The 17916-nt window shown below is 38.4% G+C and overlaps 1 protein-coding gene across 3 annotated transcripts in view; it reads left to right on the forward strand.

The window, feature by feature from the left end:
- Nucleotides 1-13487, forward strand: part of GNG12 (G protein subunit gamma 12) — a 46031-nt gene extending 32544 nt beyond the window's left edge. For all 3 annotated transcript variants that reach the window (XM_070939472.1, XM_070939471.1, XM_070939473.1), the window contains exons 3-4: nt 9275-9392; nt 12901-13487. In XM_070939472.1, coding sequence (XP_070795573.1) covers nt 9297-9392; nt 12901-13026 — 222 coding nt within the window. In that variant the 5' untranslated portion in view covers nt 9275-9296 and the 3' untranslated portion in view covers nt 13027-13487. The remainder of the gene's footprint in view (nt 1-9274; nt 9393-12900) is intronic.
- Nucleotides 13488-17916: the final 4429 nt, after the last annotated feature.

Raw genomic sequence — 17916 nt, forward strand, 5'->3', positions numbered from 1 at the left:
AAATAATTCCCCCAATTCCTTTTTAGAATGTCTGGTGCCTGTTTGCTTGTCACAAGTTTACAAGAGTTAATTCTGGAAAGCTTTGAAAGTATTGTGGATTTTTTTGGAACAAGATGATCTTTCTGACCTAATTGAGTGGGACTGGGAGTCCTTGACTTGAAATAACCAAGAACAATCAGACACTAGATCCATATATTGTTGTTAACATTCTCAACCCTTGTTAACTTCAAACTGGAACTTTTGCTTTTAAAATCAGGATGTACAATTTTCAGATTGAGGAATCTTTTTTACATGAATGATCTTTTTTTTTTTTTTTTTTACTTTTTTTCCCTCTTGTTGAAATATGGAATAAAATTCTATACCAAAACATATTGGCAATTTCCCCATCTGGTAAAGGTTATGAAAAATTGCCTTGTTAATATATCTTTCTCATGCAGCTATTTGGAAAACAGCCCAAGTAGCACTCTGTGGCCAAAAGGAAAAAAATGGGTTAGAACCAGGGCAAAAACCGAAAATATTTACTTTAAAATATATTTGAATTAATATTACTGCCAATAAAAACTGGTGTGTTCCCCCTTCTATCATAATACACCTTTCCAGAGGCAACTTTTACAAATGCTATACAAGAGCTGCAGGATGTCTATTTGTTTTAGTAAAAGCTTCAAGGTTTTTTTTAAAGCTGAGGAGAGAAAATATATTAGCCCTCTAAGAGTGAGCTAGTAGCTTGCTTTCTTTGATGCCTAAGTGTGAAAAGTTGGCCCAGGTTTAACCACAGCTAATAGAAAGAGTGATGTAATTTTCAAAAATATGCTATAAGCAGGGGTAGCATTTCTCTAGAGAAAGAATCACTTGGGCTGTGTGATTTCATTACAGTAGATCAGTATCACAGCAGTGAGTAAGCTTGAAATCACCAAATCATGCTGAGTCATGCAAGATGAGAAAGGGCTTGTCAGTTGCCTTTTATGGAAAGGCTGATGCTACAGTTACGAAAAAAGTAGTCCCAGCAATAGGTCCCATTGTTTCCATAGGACTTGACTGATCATCTCACACAAAGACAAAGACACAAGGGTCACGATGGAGCTAAAATTAAGCACTGCTGAATTAGCTTTTGTTCAGTGAGAAGGGCAGGCATTGAATTTAAAAGTGCTCCGTCTTGTTTGGATCAAGTGCAGAAGTCATCGTTCTGTATGGGAAAGCCAGGCACCCTTTCTGCCCGCCCCCCATCTCTTCCCCACCCCAAAAGAGAATATGTCTTAATTATATGTCCTATAATACCATTTCCTACTCACCTTTTAAAAAACAGCTGTTGTCATTGTCTGGTTATGTTGATCATGCTCCTAACTATTGCAGGCCTTGTAGAATTACTGGTAGAGCTGTAAATATGTCAGTTTAGAGGCTGCCCTTGAGAATTCTGGCAGTGGGCAGCGTAAATTCTGGTAAACAGTCTTTTGAAGACTATAGTGATCATGCACACATTCTTGAATAAGCTATCCAGTAGCCAGAGTTTTATTTATTGAATTCACAATAGGAAATGTGATCCTGTTATAGCTTGTTGGGGATTTCGTTAATTCTGTAAACTGCGTGCAATTCTGATATTGTGGTGATCAAAGATTTGGCATGCACAGAAGCATTCAAAACAAAGCTAAGCAAAGTGATAGCCTTCAGCTCCCACAATCCCTGATTGTTATCCATACTGCTTGGAAGTTATGAAAACTTTACTTCAATACATCTCAAACTTATGCATTTTAATACTTCCCTCTTTTCTGTGTTTTGTAGAGAATATATCATATATTGTTCAATGACTATGCAAGACTGAGTGGCTCTGAGTATTTGGGCCTTCTGGTGAACAGGTGCTTCCTGGATGGAATACCACTGTCCTAGATTAGAGTCCTAGACGCAGCCTGACTAGGTGGCTCAGTGGCTAAGACACTGAGCTTGTCGATCAGAAAGGTCAGCAGTTCGGTGGTTCGAATCCCTAGTACAGGTCTCCTGCGTGAGCAGGGGGTTGGACTAGATAACCTCCAAGGCCCCTTCCAACTCTGTTACTGTTAGATGAGCCCAATGCACAATCTGGGGATCCTGCTGGATTCAATGGCTCCTTCTGGATGTGGCAGTCATGGCTACAAGGGCTTTTGCACACTTTTGGTTGTGCACCAGCTGCACACATTCCTGGACTAGAAAGTTATGCTTATAAGCTCCACTCATAAGTTCTATACACTATTAAGTTCTACTCACGCCCTCCTGATCTTTCATTTGGATAACTGCAATGTGCAGTTGGGCTACACATTGGGCTTTCCTTGAAAAACATTCAGAAACTTCAATTGGTGCAAAATGCGGATGTTAAATGAAATAGCATGTGGCCACATTGCTTAGTGACAGCAGTTCCAGTAGATCTGGTTTATGTTTGTTAGGTCAGTGGTCCCCAATCTTTCTGGCACCAGGGACCAGTTTCATGGAAGACAATTCTTGCACAGATTGGGCAGAGGGGTTTCAATTTAATGCAATTAAATTGCAATTTAATTAATGCAATTTAATTCTGCACATGCCTAGATGAAGCTTTGCTTGCTCGCCCGTCACTTGCATAGCCCGGTTCCTAACAGGCCAGAAACAGATACCAGTCTGTGGCCCAGGATCTGGGAACCTCTGCATTAGGTGAGGATCATATCATTGTTAGGAAAGGACCTTCTCCTGCCCTTTGTCAACTCCCGGTTCCTTCCCACTGCCTCTCCCGTGGCCAAGCCCGGCAAGCTCCCTTTGGCCAATAAGGATCTGCCTCCCTACCTCAAACAAGCCATTCACAAACAAGAGCCTTGGTGGCGCAGCAGACTAGAGTGCTGTTAAATAACACCAGCTGCCTGCAATTACTGCAAGTTCAAATCTCACCAGGCTCAAGGTTGACTCAGCCTTCCATCCTTTCGAGGTAGATAAAATGAGGACCCGATTTGTGGGGACAATAAGCTGACTTTGTATAAAAAAGAACACCGCTTAGGGGGGGACCGAAAGCCCTACTAAGCAGGTATATACAAAAATATGAAGGCTATTGCTTAACGCATTGTAAGCCACCCGGAGTCTCCGGAGAAGGGCGGCATATAAATCGAACCAATAAATAAATAAACAATAAATTCAATGCTTCATTCATTTATTTATATTACAGATGTGTATTAATGCATCATATATTAGCCTATTTTGTGTCACTTGCTGTAGATTTTAAGCAATCTGGCAATTTTACAAGAGTAGTTGTGCTCCGTTGGAGAAATTAGAAGTTTCATTAACTATTCAACATGAAGCTCCCTAAATGACTTTTAAGTAATTGTTGTTTCTCAGTCTGTCATAAGTCTCAAGGTTACTGGGAGTGTAAAAATGGAGAGGCAGTTATTTTGTACGCTGTCTTTTGTTCCAGAAGACATTTACTATAAATGCAATAAATAAAACATAAAGTTAGAGATGATTGTGTATTGCAATGGCCTTGAAAAGGGTGCTTTACAGCCTGTATAACACTTCTGGTTGTCATAAGTTGTCGTGCTGTCCCCCTATGGCAGTGTTTCTCAACCTTGGAAGCTACCAACCACCCCACCATCATGTGATTGCTATTTGCGAACTTCTCTGCCACTTCCCCAGAAAGTCAACGGGGAGGTTAGCAGGGAAAGTGGCAACCTGCTGCCAGCTGCTGAGAGGACTCCATCTAAAGAGTTGCCTGTAAAGAGAAGCTAAACTCCTTTAGTGAAGTGGAGAAATGGAGTTCAGATCCTGATGATTTGAGCTCCATTCCTATACCCTGCTGAAGGGGAACTGACCGGAGGGGAACTGACATCCTTTGGCAGGCAGCTCTTTCAGCCAGCCTTTACAGATGAAAGGAACCTGACATTTGAGCAGAGAGCAGAGAGGCAGCACCAGGGGTGCTATTCAGCAGGTTCTGACGGGTTCTGGAGAACCGGTAGCAGAAACTTTGAGTAGTTCAGAGAACCAGCAAATACCATCTCTGGCTTGCTCCAGAGTGGGGTGGGAATGGAGATTTTGCAATATCCTTCCCCCAGGAGTGGGGAGGGAATGGGGATTTTGCAGTATCTGTCCCCTGGAGTGAGGTGGGAATGAAGATTTTGCAGTATCCTTCCCCTGCCACGCCCACCAAGCCACACCACGCCCACCAAGCCATGCCACAGAACCAGTAGTAAAAAAAATTGAATTTCACCACTGGGCAGCACGATAAGTTAAGGAGCCCGGAAACAGAAGTTAGAAATGTGGGGACATAAAAAGGATAAATGTTAAAATGGAGATTTATTAAAGTAGATAAGTTAAATATTATTGTTGTTATAGTATTAATGTTATTGTGATGAATGCTATTGTAAACATTTTGATTATGATTGCCTAAAAACAGTTGTACCCAGACAACACACTGTTTAATGGAAATTGATTTTTTATATGTTATATAAATAAAATAAATAAAACATGGGGGGAGGGGGAAGTTGAGCCCAGGGTGCTTCAGGAGAGTGAGGAAAACCTGGTGCAGGCTGCACATGAGGGCCCCTCCCTCAGGAGCTGAAAATCTTGTTTGAATTTCAGCAGGGAGGATTTTCAGCTCCTGAGTGGACCCATCCACTTACCCTGAGGAATCCTGTGTTCCTTACTTTGGGAGCCTTATCTGCTTAACGACCTGCACAGTAACTTAATGAGCACTACCAGGAATGCCAAGATTGTAGCCATTGAGCAAAGTCACCTGACATATCACTTAACAGCCATTTCGTTCCATGACCTAAATTCCAGGTTCGATTGTGGTTGTAAGTCGAGGACTACCTGTAGTGTGTTTTTTAACTGGCCAAATTGCCAGCAAATTACCCTTGGAAAATGATTCTCAGGCAAATGTTCTGCTAATTGTTAGCTACCCCAAGTAACGATTGGACAAAGATTTCTACATCAAATTTCTACATCTTCTAGAAGTCTGATATCTTCTAACATGTACAAGAATAAAAATGGCCAACCATCCCTATGCGTGCATAGCTAGTATTATTTATCATAAGCATCTCAGCTGCACTGTAAACCCGTGTTAGCATGTTTTTGTAAAAGGATATGAAACTTAACCTGCTGAAAGGTTCTTTCTGAAGACCAGGTAATTGCTTGTCCTACAAGCATGATAAGCATCATCCCCGGTCTGTGTCAGTCTTTGACTAGCTGTCAAGCCCTGCGTGCTCGGCATACGGAGGGGACGGGAAGGAGAAACAGTGGAGGACCAGTGGAGGATATTACTCTCAACATTCTATGGCAAAGCAGCAAGACGTAGCGGTGGAGGTGGCACGGGGTATAGGCAAGGCGACACGCGAGGGGGTGGAAGGGCGTCGGGTTAGGATAACTACGGGCGCTAGGAAGAACGCCGGAAACGCGATCCCAAACTACAACGGCGGAGCTGATGGGGCAACGCCTGATCATTACAAAGGGGAGTAATGAGGGGTGGGGCGCGGAGATATAAAGCGCTACGAGGTGAATGCTCGTAGCGCCAACTTTGAAAGACTTTGTAGCTTGGCGTTGTCTCGTATCTGACGGAAGCATTAAACCAGCATTCACCATTCAGTTGATGTGTCCGGCTGTGTTTTATTGCTGTTTCCGTGCCGTACGGGACAAGGAGCTGAGACTAGCCTAATGCTCCTGCTTGCATTGTTGTTGCCCCAGCAGTTTCATTAAGATGTTGATTTTGTCCTTTGAAGCAAGAAGTACTTTTATTGTTTCTCTAAAATAAGCATGTTAAGTGACTAAAATTTTATACTTTGCTCCCTAACCAAAAAAAGAAAAAAGGAATAGAAAGTTTGTCTTGCCCTGGAAATAAATTCCTGTCATTTGCTGCATTTCTGCTCGTATCATATCATATCATACCACCCAAGATTTATTTGCTAGACAAAGAACCGAAATGCCTGCCAGGATGCTTGACTGATGATGTAATCTACAATTGGCACAAACCTTTCCTGGGGTCTGAATCACTGAATATGTACCTACATTGCAGAAGGCTGTTTTATTTTGTTTTGTTTTTTACTCCAGGCTTAGGGTGACTTCCGACTAGATTCTTTCTTTTGTTAAATTTCACTGGCAGTTTACTTACCTGAAATATTTTTGGTTTTGCTTTTGTTCACAACTAAAAAATATATAGACATTTCTAGTGAATAGAATGCTACCAAATCACTGACCAGAGATGTACCGGTAGGAACAATAAATTCATAAGTAAAGCTATTTTATAGCCAGTGAGGAAGCCTGATGTTAATATGGCTGATATTTAGATTTCTAACCATCCTCTAAAATCTTGCTCATGGGCTCAGAAATCATACGGCATTTAAAAATAAAATGTAAATTGGAACCCAAACTTATTCAACTCGCTGATTGAAAGTGGGAGTTTAACTTGTCTGGATTATTGTCTATATAGGTTCTGAGCTGTGAGAACTGAAAACTGTTAAAAATTACCTGTGAATGGGGCGTGGAACTAACAGTCTCCCAGTTTCTAACCTGGTACTTTTAACGACTATATACCAAACTTGTTTCCTAATATATTGATTAATGTAGGCCCTGAATGGCTGAACAACTGTGATAGTACTGAAGCCCAGGACACAGGGGTGGACAGGACATCATGTGACTCCTGCTATCAAGGGGGAAGAAGGAAGGAACCCTTATTTAACCCAACCTTTTGGGCACTGGGGACCGGTTCTATGGAGAGAGGTTTTTCCTCTGACTGGACGGGATGTGATTTTGCATGCTGCCTGCATCCCACGATTGGGACTTTGCTTGTTTGCGCAGACTGGTTTCTGACATGCCATGGACTTGTATCGGTCTATGGATCAAGGGTTGGGGAACCCCCTGATTTAAGCCACTGGCTATTCGAAGATTAGAATTAAATACAGAAGGAATTGATTTTGGTTTGCTCACAGCATATATGCAGAGACATTGTTATCAGCTGGCTTCTCTATTAATATTTAGCGTTGAGTTTGTTTTTCTTTTATTAAAAGCAATGTTTTTCATAGAATGCAAATTGATTGTTGTGTGTGTCAATCAATATTGTTTGTGTTAGTAATTTTATTGGGCTTTACTTGTCAGTTTATTAAACTCATTAATGATAGTATGTACCAGCTCTGCAGATAGATTTAGCTTTGGAAGTCTCTATCTCTGAAGGCTGCTTTGTAATTTTTAAGGTATATATGTCATAGATTGGACTATTTTAAATAGGGCATCAAGGACTTTTGGGAGCAGGCACTTTTGAAAATCATTAATATATCCAGTAGTTGGATCTGAAGCTCAGACTGATGATTTAGTTGTTCTGTTTTATGTTTTAGCACATAAGTCTACAGTATTGCTATCGTACTGGTGTTTTTATGACCAGAATCAGATTATATTATAGTTTCATTCTGTTTTTCTGCTTATTTATACATAATGCTCATAGTTTTCTTTTACAGAATTTGGCTGCAGTAGAATGCCTGTTCTCAAAACTATGAGCAAAGCATTTCAGTTTTGGCAGGATTCAGGCATAATCTTGAAAACTAGTCAGGAGTGGTATTTCAGTAACTCACGTGGCTTCCCAGAGGTTAAAAAGCCATTCCAGCAAAACCATCTTGTGCTACAATGGTCATTCGTTGGCTGAACATGATGATCAGAGTCTGCAGATCATTGGAAGGGATCCAACAATAGGATATTACAGCCTGTGACTCAGCTCTGAACACTCACGCCTGGATGTAGAAGGCAATCAGTTCCAAGCATGATAAGCAATGTCATTTGGATCAGGAAAAGAAAGTGAACGTAATCTTAAATATGCTGTATGTTGCTTTGATTGGGTAATTTTATTTAATCAAGATCTGCGTTTATAATCTTGCATTATTTCAGTGCACATTTTTAGAAGTAATAAGATACTGGTAATATATTGAAGCGCATTATTGCCCTATGCAATTTGAATAAAGGTCTCTTTTGGGAGTCCAGAGAATTAACTTTAATGAATTATCACCTTAACTCTGAAGAAAATTCAGTAAGAATTACTAACGTTGAAGTGCTGAAAGTTAAATAGTTTAAAAAGATTTGAAAAAAGAAAAAAAAGGTACAATAAGCCACCTTCATCCCAAGCATGTGAGAAAAAAGAATAGTGGATAAGCCTGCTAAATGTTTTAGCTCTAGAGCATGGGTGTCAAACTTGCCATGTCACATTGTCATCACGTGACATTTTGCAACTTTTTACAACCTTTCTTGCCTCAGTTGTTTAGTGACTTACTGCAGTTGATAAGTTAGTAACCTGGTTGTTAAATGAATCTGGCTTCCTCATTGACTTTGCTTGTCAGAAGGTCGCAAAATCACTTGTCATGGGACACAGCAGTGGTCCTAAATATGAACTAGTTGCCAAGCATCTGAATTTTGATCACATGATCATGGGGATGTGGGAAAGGTCATAACTGAAAAATGGTCATAAATCACTTTTTTAAGTGACGTCATAATTTTGAACAATCACTAAATAAATTGTTGTAAATCAAGGACTACCTCTACTCCTCCTATCCTGTTTCCCCCAAGATAAGACATCCCCTGATAATAAACCCAATTGGGCTTTTGAGCGCATGGCAATTAGGCCAAACGCTTATTTCAAGGTTCAAACAAATATAAGACAGGGTCTTATTTTTGGGAAAATAAGTATTTTCTTCATAACAACAACTCTGTGAGGTAGGTTGGTCTCTCTCTTTCTCTCCCCCCCGTGCATACATACACACACACACACACACACACACACACACACACACACACACACACACACAGAGCTATCTACCTATGGTAGATCAAATATATTTAGCAGGTGATCTGATGGGCATAAACCTTGAATACTTGGAATCCAAATTCTAAAGAGACCAACTGCAGAAGAATAGACAAGTGCTTTGAACATCAAAGGTGTTGCAGACTATATAACATTCAGTAAGAAAAATATATCTTCGTGTTTCATTACTTTTTTGTGTGAATAAGTACACAGAATATCTTGAAAACAACAATTCTACTGCTTGTTTCCATTTATAAAATGTTTGAAAAAAAAAAGATTATTTATGGTTATGAACTGGCAGTCTTAGCGTGCTTTAAAATAAAAAAATTCTACATTTATAAACTCATTGCTCCCAATATTTTATCAACTTTACTATTGCAAAGTTATTTTCTTCTTCTGTTGTGAAAGCTTAGTTACTGTTACATTGGAAGACATGGAATATTCTCAACCTTTGTTCCTGTTGTTCATTAATTACGATTTTTTTTGCCAGCAAAGCAACCCATTGTCTTTTCTTAACAGTGCTTGGAAGAGTTCATCGAGAATGTCTAGCAAAACGTCTGGCACCACAAACAACATAGCTCAAGCAAGAAGAACTGTTCAGCAGTTGAGAATAGAAGCATCTATAGAAAGGATAAAGGTTAAGCATAATATATTTTCTTGTTATGAACTATGTGGTTATTATTTGAAGTGTGTTCTCCGTCTCTCCTCTTACGTTTTAAAATGCTTTTTAAAAAATCAAGTAAGTTTAAGAATTGCTCTAAAGTGATTGGAATATGGCATTGGGAGTTTAGTATCTTTTGCTTAATGAAACTTCAAGGCGCAATACAGTTAGATGCATGCAATAGACACACATTTGGAGATGATGTTGGTCAGTCACATAAATCATAAAGTAATGTTGACCTTGTCCTGTTTAGCTTTCAAAAAGTTATCCTGCTGACACAATTTCTCTACAACCTTTTTTTGGATTGGAAAGTATAAAAAGGATAAATACAAAAGAATAATATAGACAGTGAATTGGAACTGTAGAGCTAGTTTCAGGAAAGTGAAATGTTAGAATAAGAAATCAAAGGAAAGAATTCCAAGAAGAACAAAAAGGCCTATTAGGTATATTCAAAATAAAAAGAAAAATATTAGTATATATTCAGTGTTAGCAGAATGCTAAGAAAAAGTTACAGTTACTCAAATTCTATTTTGATGCAGCCTTCTCCAGTATATGTGTGTACATGCATGTGTGCATACACACACACATACAGTATACACACACACACATACATACACATATAATATATATATATGTGGTCCATGTGGTCCACTTGGAATTGTGAAGAACAGGAGGCAGTGGCGTAAATGAACCTTAAACTTGATAAAAACATGATCAGAGAATTCATCTTTAATAAATTTAAATCTTTAGTATCAGATTCATTGCAAGGTAGAAATTCATTGCAGTAGAAATTAACTGATGATCTAGTCAGAATTCTCACACATTTTTCAAAATCAGAAAACAGAAAACACAGAAAGCAAAAAATCCAGCAAATTACAGATCAATCAGTCTGCCGTCAATTCTATAACAAATCATAAGTACTTGTCAGCACCTTGGAAACAATGGTAAAAACATCAGCAGGGATTTGTCAAGAATGAGTCTTTGCAGACAGAGGATAATCTCTTTTTTGATCAAGCAAATTCCATAATAGATTGTGGGAATGCTGTAGGCTAAGGATGTGCATGAAATGAAAAATATAGTTTGTTAACCTGATATACACTCTTCCATTATGGAAGTTGTGCCAAACTGGTTTGGTGAGTCATGCTTTGGCAAAAACAAAATCCAGAATACTTCGGTAGTTGGGTTTCAACCAAAACAAAAGTAGGAGGGATCACAGAGTGATTTTGATAAGGCAAATTGGGAAAGGTTGATACATTTAATCCTGTTTTCGTACCTCCTCTGCATGGTTTGTATGCTGGCCTGACTGCCTTTTGATCTTTTGAAAGGTTTGGTTTGAGTACAGACCATTGAAAGTCAGCTGTCCTATGCAGGGAACAGTTCATGCATGGAGGATACTGTATATTCTTCCTGTAGACATACAGGTAGTCCTTGGTTAATGATCACTTTTAATGTGATATATAAGTGATAATAAATCACTAAACACTAATTTAGTGACCTTTTGAAGTTGTGACACTGCCTGAATGAGTGGTGGTAACAACCAGTCCTTTTAACTTCCAACTGTCCCCCCATTCGTACAGTCACATGATCACAATTGGACACTTGGGAACTGACTTGTACTTACAAGAGTTGCAATGTCCTATGCTTATGTGATCACCATTTGTGACCTTCCCTGGCAGCTTCCCACAAGCAAAGTCAATAGGGAAGCCAGCAAGTCACAAGTTGCTCTGGTAAGCCTCTCCCTCCCACACATCCTTCCCAAGCCTCACTGCACTTTCATGGTACCTTGACCACTCGCACACTCTCATGCAGCCTTTCCCCTTGAAAGCAGCAACTCCAAACCCTGACATGCTTCAGCCGCCTCTCCCTGGCCATCCCTGCACCCCCCTCACTCCCTCTCAACCCAACAGCGGCCATTTACCTGTTTCCCTGCCTGCTTGCAAGCCACCTGAGACAAGCAAATTCCTGCTGGCTGCCCCATTGACTTGGTTCATTAGGAAATTGCAAAGAGGGCCTCACTTAACAACCCACAATTCCCCTTAATAAAGGCAATGAAGGTTGCCACTGCTAAATGATGTGACCATGTGATCTTGTACTTTACGTCTGCATTACTTAGTGATGGAAATTATGGTCCAGTTTATAATTATAGCTGTAATATATTTTGATGTCATCAAAAGCATTTGACAGGCCAATTAGCAAGCTGGTTAAGTATAGGTTGGATGGATGGCATGATAATTAAATCGATACATAACTGGTTCAAAACACAAATTTGCAGGCATGTTTATCAATTGCTCCTGAGCTAATTAGAGGAAGGAATCAGTCCTGGATCTTCTATTCTTTGTTATTTTCAATAATGACATGGGTGAAAAAGTAAAGGGCATACTTAACAAATATGCAGGTGACCAAAAATTGAAGGAACAATAATTTAATAAACCCATATCAATTGCATAAAGATAAGCTGTGGGGTACTTGGCTTAGTAAGAGTAAAAGTAGTCCTCAAATTATGACCCATCGCTTAGCAACCATTCAAAATTCTGATAGATTCCTTCAGAGGTACTTACAACATAATTCCAAAGTGTCAATGGCCACACAAACACATCCCAATGATCATGCGACCACATGTTGGGAGTTCTCTAACTGGACCACATTTGCAGTCGTTTGCAGTGACTTGCAGTCATATGACCGTGTTTTACTTCTGGTTTTTGACAAAAACAGCCCATACAAGCTCAATGAGCTCACTTTATGACTGCAATGTTTGCTTAACTGCAGTGATCTGCTTTACTACTTTCATGACTTACAACCATAATGGGCAAGTTCCATTACGGTCATAAGTCAAGGACTACCTGTATTTGCAAAGACAATGGAATAGTAGTTGGTTACAAATTAAATACAAGTCAGCAGGCTACCAAAACAGGCAAATACAGTTAATAAAAGTATAATTTCAAAATTACAGAAAGTAGTAATCATTGTACTGCTTTGTTCAGACCCAATTACAAGTACTGTGCCATTCTCTAGCCATTTGTAGGAAGCTGCTGTCAAGATGTATTAGATTATATCTCGGTTGTATCTTGATCAGCATGGTCATAGAGCATCAGGGCTGTGATTTCTTTGTAGAAGATAAGAATGCCGTAAGCATTCCCAGACTTGTGTATGTGATGTGAAGAATGTGTATGTGAAGAAAAGAAAATGAAAAGTAATGCATACCTACTTTTAATCTCATATCAAGCTTCTTAGCAATTAACCCTGTACCACCCTTTGGGACTTGATGACAAATAAAAAAGTATTAAAAAGCATAAACATAAATGTGGCTTCTCTTTTTGCAATTTGTTTATTTACCACTAAAACCTCATTCACAAACAAAAGCTAAAAGACAGCAAAGTATTTTTTGTGTACACAGGCACATATTCAATGAATGTATATTGAAATTCACTTTATTAAAAGAAGCTTTTTGGAAAATTTATAATTCTGCATCTTTTTTCCTCTGCAGGTGTCGAAGGCATCAGCAGATCTAATGTGTTATTGTGAGGAACATGCCAGGAAGGATCCTTTACTAATGGGCATACCTGCTTCAGAAAATCCCTTCAAGGATAAAAAAACCTGCATTATTCTATAGGCAAAGCAGCAAAATGCCTTCAAAACCTTCCCCTGCAAAACCCAACCTAGCCAATTCTTAGAGAAGTAACCTGAAGGTCACCTGGTAGCCATTGCATAAAACAGCAACTTATTTCCACCTTGTGTATGAATGAACTTTTAAGTTTCCTTGAATGTTTATTTCTCCCATCCTTAATGCCAGGCACACAGTTCTAAAAGTTACTTCTTGCAAAAATGGAAGGGTTCTACAAATGTTGTTAGGCATGGATTCTGTTGGCTTTGCTGGGCTGGGCTGGGCTGGGCTGGGCTTGATTTTAAAATGTAGTGAGCATTCACAGATCCAAGGATTGAACTATCAAGACCAAAGTTGCCTGAGCTTCATTTACAGAGTAGTGAGGTAGACAAACCTAGAGTGCTAATCAAGCTTTCTTTTGCATTTGATTTGATACCAGTGTGTACCTTGTATATGTAAATGGAGTCTATATCTAGGGTGTATGCATTTGTTCGTTTAGATGTATAGACACATTCCAAAGTGCATTCTTTAAATGCACTCTTCAGAGTTCATTGCTGCATTTATTGATAGGATTTCTGCACTTCATGCTTTCACTATTTAGTATATCTTAAGCTTTCAACAATGTCTTAAAAACCTACACATTTGTACATAGTATAAATTCTGGTTCTCAACATAGCTTTGAAAAGTGATGTCTATTGCCTTTAAGCTATCTTTTATTTCCACTAAAATGTAGACTACACTAAATTCAGATTGATTGTGATAATGGTGTCTAAAAATTTCTCCTCCCTTTCTTTTTGTCTTTAAGAGGAATTCTGTCCTTTCCTTTCCTACAGTTTCTAAAGAACTGATTTTTGGAAGCTTTCAGGCTTTTTTCAGTTTGATCCCCAAATTTACATTTCATAAATGTCAAACAATCACTAAGTAGGAAGAGAAACTCTGAGTGAAATCTATGGTGCTACTGCTTCTGCACAAGACCTATTAAAATCAATGGTTGTGCTAAATGAATGCTTGAAGGATTATAGCAATTCTGGGCAGCAGCAGCTAATCCCTTGTATATGTTAACATTATTAAAGAATTTGGGTACTGTTCATGCAGTAATTAGATACTGAATGAAAGAAGCAACACCGATACATTTTAAGCCAGGGGTATGTATCTGTAATCTATTTGTTTGGCCTTTTAATTTTTATAGTATTGTGATCTGCCATAGCTCTGTATTTTGAAGGTGGGTTAATTGTAGCTTTTTGTTGTTGTTCCATATGTAGAGGCCCTCGGATGCATGGTTAGATTTCCTTCATAGAAACTTTAGTAGAGAATGCAAAGCCAACCATTAGTGCTCACCCAGAAGCATTCATTTTCAAGCAGCCAAGGGACACCCCACAAAGATTTCTTCCTGTTAAGAAGACCTAGACTTCCATAGTGTTTGTATCTGCTTGGTGACAGCTTAACGCATACTTGGTTTCACCGTAACTGTATTAAGAAGCTAGCTGCAGAGCTGGTAAGCCAAAGTCCCTACCCAATTTACTGGTGCTCTTCACGGCATTATAATCAAGCTCTTGCGGAGAACTGTATTAGTGCTGCATGCTGCTGTGTTGATACTGTATTTTTTTTTTTGCTTTCATGTTCCCAAAAGATAAATTTAACACATTTAAAAAACTAAAATAGCTTCCTAAAGATAGTACGGAATTGATAACAAAACCAGAATTTTGCATTAATTTTGCTTATTTTATGTCAGTCTGGCCATCACATAATCAACATACAGTTCATTAGATTACTTGGAATTTGGTGCCATCTTAGTTGCTATCATAATTTAAAACAGTGTCTTTTCTGATATCAAGTCTTAAGTCCCTGTCCCCAAATTAACACAAATGACTTATCTTTTGTTTTGTTTTAAGATATTGGGCAACGTTTGATTTGTCAGCTATATAAATCTGCTTTATAAAGGATGATCCTTGCAACGGTTAGTCGATGGCAACAACAACAACATGGGTTAATTTGCATTTCTGTTAAATGTAGTGAACCAGACAATAGTTAGCCTTGTGTTATAATCTTAACATAGGAAGTAAAATCCAGAGGAAAACGTCAACCTATATTTGACTTTGCTACCTGGAAGTGATTAATTCACACCGGTACATGGTCCTCTGGTGAGATAAGAATGTACAGATCATGTACCTAAGCTCATGCATGATGGCCATAAAGTATTGAAGCTCTCAAGTGTCAGAGTTGATGCTCATTGCAATAAGCCTATAAATGAGGAGAGACTGCATTAGCAGGCCTGTCAACTCTAAGAGAGTCGGTATAATTATTTGTAATGAATAAATTGGTATTGCCATTAGTAAATGGGCACCTGAACATTATATTACTTGTAAAAGCAGAAACTGATGCTGGACGGTTTTTTACCCATCACCAACCCAACCTGTTTCCTACAAATCCTATCCCAAATATCAGTATTTTTTTAAACAATTAGAATGTTGCTCTATTCTACTCATCAGATGAATGCAATTTAAAAAATTCTCAGCCCATTCATCAATTTTATATTTTCATATAAAATTAATATGGTATTTAAATGACTGTGATAATTTTTAATGAATTCAATATATATATATGTGTGTGTGTGTGTGTGTGTGTGTCTTTGGTTATTCGGGTTTTCTCCCGCATAAAATGGGAAGTACCTTGGCAATGTTTCGACGAAGTCTCATTCGTCATCTTCAGGCTTGCTCCTAGAAGCACAAGGCCGAAGACACCAGCTTGAAGATGACGAATGAGACTTTGTCGAAATGTCGCCAAGGTACTTCCAATTTTACGCGGGAGAAAACCCGAATAACCAAAGACCTACATACAAATACCCGTGAAAGCCTCAGAAAACATGTTGCAAACACTATACTGTCACCAGCAAATGCTCCGTATGCTTTAATGTAGAATAAATTTGGACACATTCAGTTACTCTCACTAGTGAGACGTTTAAACTGATTATGATTGCTCCCTGCCTCTCATTTAGGTTCTACTTCATGTAAGATTAAAAGGTCCCTATCCTTAAATTTTAAAATCAGATTATTTATGATAGATGAACCTCTGTAACTTACTTAAATACCCTCAATGATTATCTAATAAATGACGGTTGACTTGTTACATTGTTTAGTCAAAACTAAGATTAGCACTTGGTGATCAGGCATTTGAAAAAATATCCTGCTTAGTAGTCCTCTTGCCTGTCAGGAAAGAACACAAACTGGCTAGAGAAGGCATTACCAAAAGAAAGAAGGAAATCTTTAGATGTTGTCTTGCATTTGATGGGTGCCATTAATTTTTTTTCTAATTTCTTCTACCCATCTCTCAGTTCACATTTTTCCAAATTAAGCCTTGTTAATCATGCTACTTTAGTCTTTTTCAAGTTGGGCTCAGTTCCTGATAACTTTACAGACACATCCATCTAGCTTTGGGGCAGCAATATAGAAGTGGTTTGCCATTGCCTTCTTCCAGAATGTGATCTTTTGTTGTTAAAATCTTACAGTACTTGTGTATTCACCGTGTTGTAGTGTTATAGTAGCACCAGGCCAAAATAGGTTGGATCCAAATATGCCCTTCCATATGTGGGATAAGCTATATTATATCCCCAAAAGCAATGTTTTAGCCTTACCCTAATATTTTCCCAGGAAAAAGGAAAATGAAGAATCCAAGGATCCAATACATGCTTGCAAGGCAGAAAGCCCCCTTTCACAAGTGAGCCGTGCTGATAGGACATACATAAGAGACCATTCAGAGGCTATAATGTCTCATGGTTTATTAAGGAATAACCACTATTCATTATAATGGGGCTTATTTCTGAGTAAGCATGTATAGCGTTGTATGATACAAGCAAAGACAGTTCTCTACATGTGCCAGAGGAAGCATAGGAAATGCTATGAACTTGCATCTTAAAGTAGTCTAGAAACTGCTTTCTTTGTGTTTGCAGAGCAATGCAAGCAGCAATTCGATTTATGCTGTGGTGCTTTGGATCCAAACCAATATTTTCACCAGCAGTGCTTTAAATTTTATCATTCATATGTATTTTACGAACCGAAGATAATTATTGAAAACACAGTGTTCTAAACTGCAGATGTTTTCATTTGAGCCAAGTAAAATGTGCCAACTTCCATTTACGAATGCATTTTGACTTAACCCTTGAAAGGATCATGGGTCGTCAACCTGACTCTCGTTTGGTTTCTTGTATTGATTGAGATGTAGCAGTTTTCAATCAAAGCAACAATAAATTCAGAACCAAAATGTAACTAGCTGCTTTGGGTTATTTCTCTCCAAGTTTAAGTTGTTGCTAGATGCCTCCTCACCCTTCACCAGCTTTTCATAACTTTTTTTTAATATATTGAGAGTTGAAACATACACACTTTGCTTGTGTGTAATGGTGATACCTCAACAAGAAACTGAGAACATTGCCTTCATATCTATTGCCTTGGATTCACTTCAGTGGGACTTGCTGCAGTGATGCTTAGGTTAATGTGATTAACAGAATAGGGGAAAAAATGAACACCTAATTTAAAATAGTAACTCCTACACTATTGTGAAGTTTGAAATTAAGAGTATGAAACTTAATAAAGAGTTTTTAGTCATTGTACCACTAACCTCCACCTTGGTGCTTTGATTGAAACGTCACGGAAGAAAAATAATACTGTATTCTAGAAACATGCTGTTCTTTATTTATCCCTTTTAAATATAATAGTAAACTACTTTATTTCTTACAGACGATCTTCTTCTCTGGTTTATTTTTTGTTCTCACAAAATTGTTTTTGTATTATCACTGTAATGTTGCATTGAAAAGAATAATACCATGATTTGCCTTTGAAGTAAAAAAAGAATGCATGAAATTACTTTAATAGTTTTGTTTTATCTTTCATAAACAATCTGTAATTG

Source organism: Pituophis catenifer, unplaced genomic scaffold, assembly GCF_029215685.1.
Source record: "Pituophis catenifer annectens isolate HBS135680 unplaced genomic scaffold, rPitCat1.0.hap2 SCAF_3, whole genome shotgun sequence".
NCBI lineage: Eukaryota > Metazoa > Chordata > Lepidosauria > Squamata > Colubridae > Pituophis > Pituophis catenifer.